This window comes from Odocoileus virginianus, chromosome 16 (genome assembly GCF_023699985.2).
Source record: "Odocoileus virginianus isolate 20LAN1187 ecotype Illinois chromosome 16, Ovbor_1.2, whole genome shotgun sequence".
Taxonomy (NCBI): Eukaryota; Metazoa; Chordata; class Mammalia; order Artiodactyla; family Cervidae; genus Odocoileus; species Odocoileus virginianus.
The window spans coordinates 60,243,863-60,252,179 of record NC_069689.1 but is presented as its reverse complement, the minus strand read 5'-3'; the positions used below and the strand labels follow the sequence as shown (position 1 = coordinate 60,252,179).

At 44.0% G+C, this 8,317-nt stretch overlaps 1 protein-coding gene across 1 annotated transcript in view; it reads right to left on the bottom strand.

Annotated features, from left to right (window-relative positions):
- Positions 1–334: 334 nt before the first annotated feature.
- Positions 335–8,317, bottom strand: part of RCCD1 (RCC1 domain containing 1) — a 14,275-nt gene continuing 6,292 nt past the window's right edge. Inside the window, 4 exon segments of the mRNA XM_070478331.1 lie at positions 335–5,934; positions 6,447–6,476; positions 7,114–7,284; positions 7,942–8,037. Coding sequence (XP_070334432.1) covers positions 5,783–5,934; positions 6,447–6,476; positions 7,114–7,284; positions 7,942–8,037 — 449 coding nt within the window. The 3' untranslated portion in view covers positions 335–5,782.

Sequence of the window (8,317 nt, the reverse complement as noted above, 5' to 3'; positions counted from 1 at the left end):
ACTTTCACTTTCAGGCCATAAACAACTGTGCCTTAGCCTTCGGTTCTTGTTTGTGGAGCCTGAGTCCTAGGCAGAAATGAAAACTCAAGTGTTTTCTCAGGCATTTTTGAGCAAATATCCAACCCTGAGCATGTGTTATGCTTTAACTCCCCAACTGATGATTTCAGTTGATGTAGAAAAAGAAAGATTCCACAACCTTTCATGATAAAAACACATAAAATAGAAAAGGAGACTACTTCCACACAATAAAAGCCATATAAGACAAGCGCACAGTGAACATAATACTCTTAATACTCAATTACTTTTGCTTTAAGATCAGAACAAGGCAAGGATGCACACTTTCAACATTTTTAATCAACACAGAGCCATTAGGCTATAAAAGAAATAGGCATTCAAATTGAAAAGAAGTAAAATTATGTTTGCAGGTGAGTGATCTTATATGTAAAAAATCTTAAAGACTACCAAAAAGCTGTTAGAATTAATAAATGACTTCAGCAAAGTAGCAGGATACAAAGTCAATACACAAAAATCAGTTGTATTTCTATACACAATGAACAATCTGAAAAGGAAATTACAAAAATGATTTCATTTATAATGGCATCAAAAAGACTAAAATACTTAGCAATTAACCAAGGAGGTTAATTGCAGAATTCCAAAGAATAGCAAGGAGAGATATAAAAAAGCCTTCCTCAGTGGTCAGTGCAAAGAAACAGGGGAAAACAATAGAATGGGAAAGACTAGAGATCTCTTCAAGAAAATTAGAGATACCAAGGAAACATTTCATGCAGAGATGGGCTCAATGAAAGAAATAGTATGGACCTAACAGAAGCAGAAGATATTAAGAAGAGGTGGCAAAAATACACAGAAGAACTATACAAAAAAGATCTTCATGACCTAGATAATCACGATGGTGTGATCACTCTCCTAAAGCCAGACATCCTAGAATGCAAAGTCAAGTGGGCCTTAGGAACTATCACTACAAACAAATCTAGTGGAGGTGATTAGAATTCCAGTTGAGCTATTTCAAATCCTAAAATATGATGCTGTGAAAGTAGTGAACTCAATATGCCAGCAAATTTGGAAAACTCAGCAGTGGCCAGGACTGGAAAAATTCAGTTTTCATTCCAATCCCAAAGAAAGGCAATGCCAAAGAATGCTCAAACTACCACATAACTGCACTCATGTCACACACTAGCAAAGTAATGCTCAATATTCTCCAAGTCAGGCTTCAACAGTGCATGAACCATGAACTTCCAGATGTTCAAGTTGGGTTTAGAAAAGGCAGAGGAACAAGAGATCAAATTTCCAACATCTGTTAGATCATTGAAAAAGCAAGAGAGTTCCAGAAAAACGTCTACTTCTGCTTTATTGACTATGCCAAAGCCTTTGACTGTGTGGATCACAATAAACTGTGGAAAATTCTTCAAGAGATTGGAATACAAGACCACCTTACCGGCCTCCTGAGAAATCTATATGCAGGTCAAGAAGCAACAGTTAGAACTGAACATGGAACAACAGACTAGTTCCAAATTGTGAAAGGAGTATGTCAAAGCTGTATATTGTCACCCTGCTTATTTAACTATATGCAGAGTACATCATGAGAAATGCTGGACTGGATGAGCACAAGTTGGAATCAAGACTGCCAGGAGAAATATCAATAACCTCAGATATGCAGATGACACCACACTTATGGCAGAAAGCGAGAGCCTCTTGATGAAAGTGCAAGAGGAGAGTGAAAAAGTAGGCTTAAAACATTCAGAAAACTAAGATCATGGCATCTGGTCCCACCACTTCATGGCAAACAGATGGGAAAACAGAGACAGACTTTATTTTGGGGGCTCCAAAATCACTACAGATGGTGACTGCAGCCATGAAATTAAAAGACGCTTGCTCCTTGGAAAAAAAGCTATGGCCAACCTAGACAACATATTAAAAAGCAGAGATATTACCTCGCCAACAAAGGTCCGTCTAGTCAAAGCTATGGTTTTTCCGTAGTCAAATATGGATGTGAGAGTTGGACTGTAAAGAAAGATGAGCACTGAAGAATTGATGCTTTTGAACTGTGGTGTTGGAGAAGACTCTTGAGAGTCCCTTGGACTGCAAGGAGATCCATCCAGTTCATCCTAAAGGAAATCAGTCCTGAATATTCATTGGAAGGACTGATGCTGAAACACCAATACTTTGGCCACCTGATGTGAAGAACTGACTCATTTGCAAAGACCCTGATGCTAGGAAAGATTGAAGGTGAGAGGAGAAGGGGACAACAGAGGATGAGATGGTTGGATGGCATCACCGACTTGATGGACATGAGTTTGAGCAGACTCTGGGAGTTGGTGATGGACAGGGAAGCCTGGCATGCTGCAGTCCATAGTGTCACAAAGAATTGGACACAACTGAGCAACTGAACTGAACTAACCAAGGAGGTGAAAGACATGTATGATGAAAACTATTAGGTTAGCCAAAAAGCACATTTGAGTTTTTCCATAATGTGTTACCAAAAAAACCAAACACACTTTTTGGCCAACCCAGTGCAAAACACCGCTGAAAGAAGTTATAGACATAAATAGGGAGGGGGGATCGGGATGGGGAATACATGTAAATCCATGGCTGATTCATGTCAATGTATGGCAAAAACCACTACAATATTGTAAAGTAATTAGCCTCCAACTAATATAAATAAATGAAAAAAAAAGTTATAGACATAAATAAATGGAAACACATCCCATGATCATGGATCGGAAGACTTAATATTGTTAAAATATCAGTAGCACCCAAAGCAATCTATAGATTCTAGCAATCCCTAAAAATCTCAAAAACCTTTATGCAGAAATAGAAAAGCCCTATAACTCATGGGATCTCAAGGAACCTCAAACAGGCAAAACAACTTTGAAAAAGAACAAAACTATAGGACTCACACATCCTAGGTTCAAAACCTACTGCTAAGTTATAGTAATCAAGCCAGTATTGACATAAAAAAGAGAGACATATAGATCAAAGGAACAGAATAGAAAGCCCAGAAATAAACCCTTGAATATATAAGCAGATGATTTATGACAAGGGTGCCAAGGCCATTCATTGGGGAATGGACGGTCTTTTCAACAAATGGTGCTGGGAAAACTGGATATCCACATAGAAAAGGATACAAAAATTTAACTCAACATGGATCAAGGACCTAAATATAAGACCTAAAAAATTCTTATAAAAACACAGGACAAAAGCTTCAAGACACTGAATTTGGCAGTAATTTCTTAGACATGTCACCAAAGGCACAGGCAACAAAAGAAAATATAGACAAATTGGACTTCATGAAAATTAAAAGCAATGCAGAGGACACAGGTTCGATCCCTCGTCTGGGAACTAAGATCCCACATGTCACGGAGCAGCTAAGCCCATGTGTCCTGACAACTGGAACCCATGCACCGAACTACTAAGCCCAAGAGCCACAACTAAGACCCAATGCAACGGAAAGACAAACATTTAAGCAAAAGAGACACTATCAACAGAGTGAAAAAGCAACCAACAGAATGGGAGAAAATACTTCCAAATCAGTCTGATGAGGGATTAATACCTAGAATATATAGAGAACTCCTAAAACACCACACACACAAAACCTGATTCAAAATAGGCAAAGGACTTGAATAGACATTTCTCCAAAAGAGATATGTAAATGGCCAATAAGCACATGAAAAGATACTTAACATCACTAATCTTTAGGGAAGTAGCAAATAAAAATTACAATGAGATAACCACGTTATACCCATTAGGATGGCTACTGTCAAAAAAGCAAAAAGGTGGACTTCCTTGGTGGTCCAGTAGTTGAGAATTCACCTGCCAACGCAGGGGACACAGTTCGATCCCTGGTCTGGGAAGATTCCACATGTTGCAGAGCAACTCGGCCTGTGCGCCACAGCTGCTGAGCCCGACCTCCGCGAGAGGAGCCGCGGCAACAGAAGCCCACACACAACGAGGGAACACCCAAAGACGGCGCAGACCCAGCGCGGCCGCAAATACATAAAAAGGTGCTGGGCGAGCATAGAGTGAAATTGGAACCCTTGTGCACTATTTATTGGTGGGATTGTAAAATGTTAAAGCCACTGTGGAAAACAGTAATGTAGGCTCCTCAAAAACTTAAAAATGGAATTACCGTATGACTCAGTGATTCCACTTTAGGGTATATATCCAAAAGAATTAAAGGCCAAGTCTTAAAGAGGAATTTGTAAATCATGTTCACAGTAGCATCATTCACAACAGTTAAAATATGAAAGCCTCCCAAGTGTCCATCAACCGATGACTGGATAAACCAAACATGCCTATACATACAATGGAACATTATTAAGGCCCAGAAAGGAAGGAAATTGTGCAGTACGCCACAACATGGATGATCCCTAAGGGCATTATGCTACCTGATCATAAGCCAGTCACAAAAAGACAAATACTGTTATGATTCCACTTACATTAGGTAGAGCAGTCAAGATCACACAGAGACACAAAAGGTATAATGACAGTTGTCAGGGGTTGGGGAAAATGAGGAGTCACTGTTTAATAGCTGTAGGGTTTCAGACTTACAAGATAAAGAGATGGGACCGGATGGTGTTGATGGCTGCACAGCAATGTGAGTGTCTTCAGTTCCACTGAACTGTACACTTAAAAATGTTAAGATAATAAATTTTTTGTTATGTGTATTTTAACTCAGTAAGAAAAAAGAAATTAGTATTAACAAGAGAATATATAAACTTGAGGTGTAATTCATGTAATAGAATGGAAGTGAATAAACTGTAGGTCACCACAGATGAATCTTACAGGGCTGATGAAAAAAGACATGAAAGAACATACACAGAATGACTATTTACCTAAAGTTCAAAAGCAGACAAATTTTACTGTATAAAGAGGCATACATGGATTGGTAAGATTCAAAGTGAAAACAGGCCAGATGAGTAACAAAAGATGACCTCTAGCGGTTCCCAGTCTTAGCACTACCTCAAAAATCACCTGGAATGGGGCAGCTTGGCAAAATACCGGAGCATGTAGGCATTCCCTTCTCTAGGGAATCTTCCTGACAAAGGGAGGGATTCGACCCAGGGAGAGATTTAACCCAGGTCTCCTGCATTGCAGGTGGATTCTTGACTGTCACAGTCAGTAGGAAAGCCCTTCAAAAATCTACCCACATCTATGTTCCACACTCTTAAGTTCACGATTTCATCATGTCTAAGATGCTGGCCCTGGTTCAGCTGGTAAAGAATCTGCCTGAAATGTGGGAGACCTGGGTTTGATCCCTGGGTTGGGACGAGACCCTGGAGACAGGAAAGGCTACCCACTCCAGTATTCTGGCCTAGAGAGTTCCATGGACTGTATAGTCCATGGGGTAGAAAGAGCCGGACGCGACTGGGCAACTTTCACTTTCTCTTCATGATGCCATCTCTAGGCATCCAGTTACAAATCTCCAGGTGCTTCTCTCTTTTTTTCTGGGAGTGTGGGGCACAGCGAGCCCTGCAGCCTATGGAATCCTAGTTCTCCGACCAGGGATTGAATCTGCGCCCTCAGCAGTGAAAACGCAGAGTCCTAACCACTGGACCACCAGGGAGTTCCCTCCAGGTGTTTCTAATGGGGGGACAAAGTTGAAGATGCCACCTGCTCTAAGGTGGAGCAAGAGGGCTGTGAACGGGAGGGGCAAAGGTGAGGCCTCTAGGTGCTGGCAGTGGTTTTCCTTGCCCTGTGGGGAGTTTCACAGGTGTTGGCTTTATAATTTCCCACTCTACTGTTATTTTATACCCTTATCCACAGGTCAGCTCTTCTCTTTCTCCACAGCATACACGTAGGTGTTCCAGGGCCCACAGCTCACAGTTCTTACTTGGAGTTGCTTATCTACAAAGTACTCCACACGGCAGGGCCGGTCCAAAGTGGTTGTGTCCTTGTGGCCAAGCTGTCCATATTTACCTAAAGTGAAATGAGCCCCTTTGCCATCCTCTGCTGGGCGCTGTGACTTCTCCCCTCCAGGAAGGAAAACCAGCCCATTGACTGAAGCGCTGGGCTTAGGCCACCACCCTGCTGGTGTCTGCTCCGTGAGTTCAGACCAGCACCACAGAGCCAGGCAAATCCTCCAGGCTCCCCACTCCCAAGCTCAGATGCTCAGAGATTTTCATTCTACCTTTTTCTCTTCCCAGGGCCAGACCAAAAGAGGTCTCAGAAATGCTGGCGAAATATTCCGTTGGGACACATACTTTTCAGAAAGGTAGACAGGAAATACTGATACTTCCTATTTCTCTGAGCTCTGCCCCTCTGAGTGTGCCTAGATCTGTCCCAGAGAAGGGAACAGAGGGCTTTTCAGTCCAGCGGTCGTGCTGAGACCCTGCTTCAGCTTCTCTTCGCAGCTGCTGTCACCTGCCCCCTACCCGCAGGTCTTTGCCTCCCCTTCATTTAAGCATCACAAAAGCAAACCCTTTACTTACCCCAGCCCCAGGTGTAGAGCTCCCCCGTTCCTGCAACCGAAAGGACAGTAAACGGGCTGTTGCCATGCTCTCTGACAGGGCATGCGCAAAGCTCAGCCTGCCACAACCCACAGCCAGCTCACTGTGCTCGTCGCCCGATTTGATTGGCGGAGCAACACATACTCTCTTCGTTTTTAACAATAGTCTAGTCACATGTCAGGAAGATCCCGTGGAGAAGGGCATGGCAACCCCCTCCTCTGTCCAGAGAATCCCATGGACAGAGGAGCCTGGCAGGCTACATAGAGTCTCAGAGTTGCAAAGACTTGGACACAACTGAAGTGACTTAGCACGCGGCATGCACACACACTAGTCACGTCTGGGGTGGTAAAGGATCCAGACTGAAAAAGTTCACCTTCCTATATGCCCAACGGCTCTGACTCACAGCTACTGAGTTTGTAGTCTCAGGAGCAGGGTTGGGCAGACCCTCATCTGATGCAAGGCTGGCAAACACTAGCCTCCCTCCGGAAGGAAGAACCTTTAGGGCCTGACAGGCTGGGTAGCCTCTGTGAAAGGCCCGAGGGAGTGAGGCTGCTAGCCTTTTAAGTGACCACACCCTTTCCTGCAGCCGCCAGGTGGGCGGAGGGGGCTTCCTGCTCCGTCCTGAACCAGCCTACCTGGCCCCACTCACTTGTCAGCACTGCCGTGTGCCGGGATCCGCAGCTGACCTTGACTGCCTCTGAGCCCGGGCTGAGGTCCAGTAAAGCTGGGAACGGCTGGACCGCTATGAAGGGGGCGGGGGCTCCATCCTCACCCGAAGAGACTCTCTTTACTTCAGAACCATCTTCATCCAGTCCTGAGGCTTCAGAGAAGCAGTAAGAGTTATGATAATGATGGTGAACACTCACTGAGACCTGATCTACACCTCGATCGTAAAAAATAATTAAAATAATAAGCATCATTCATACAATAGCTGAAGCCCCTACTCTAGCTCCAAAGCTGTCACTTCCAACCCTGAATTCCCTGGGAAGTGCTGAGCTGACAGGCTTGTGGGGTGTGCCGTGAGGACACTGGCATCAGCCGTGCCGTGCTCCCTCTCATAAGGGGCTCAGAGTCCTGGGGTGCCAAGGATGTCACATACCCCTTCTGAGCCCTGTAGCTCTCAAGCCAGCCTATGGCCAGGAGGCAGGAATGACAGAAATGTGTGGAAATCAACAACTGAGTCTCACCGACAGACCTGTGGTTGCCAAGGAGGAGGGGGTGGGGGAGGGATGGATCTGGGAGTTTGGAGTTAGCAGATGCAAACTATTATACATAGAATAGAAAAAACAATAAGGTCCTAATCTATAGCACAGGGAACTATACTCAGTATCCTGCAATAAACCGTAATAGAAGAAATATAAAAAAGAATGTATGTGTAGGTATAACTGAATCACGTGGCCATACAGCACACGGTAACACAACATTGCAAATCAACTGTATTTCAATAAAATAAATTTTTAACAAAATTGACCCTCACCTCCTGCAGTTGTCTTTCCATCTTCTGCCAGACTCTTGGTGGGCAGGGCCAGCTGCCCCGATTCATTCCAGCCCCAGATATAAATATCTCCTGTCTCTGTCTCAGAGAGAATAGAGTCCCATTAAACAGACTCAGATCACCCCTGCATCCATCCACACTCCCTGGAGGTGTGGCTCCTGAAAGATGACTCTTAGCTGCCCCACCCAAGTCAGCGTTCCAGATTAAGCACCTCCCCCAGCACCCAGCAGCTTCCTCGTCTCAGTAGGGCCTTTCCCCCTTAAGTGCATTCGGTCACCCTATTCTTAAAGGACACCTCTTGTTAGGCTTTCCCCTCCAGGGTCACTTTTCCCTTTTGTTGTTAAATCCCAGCCCCCAC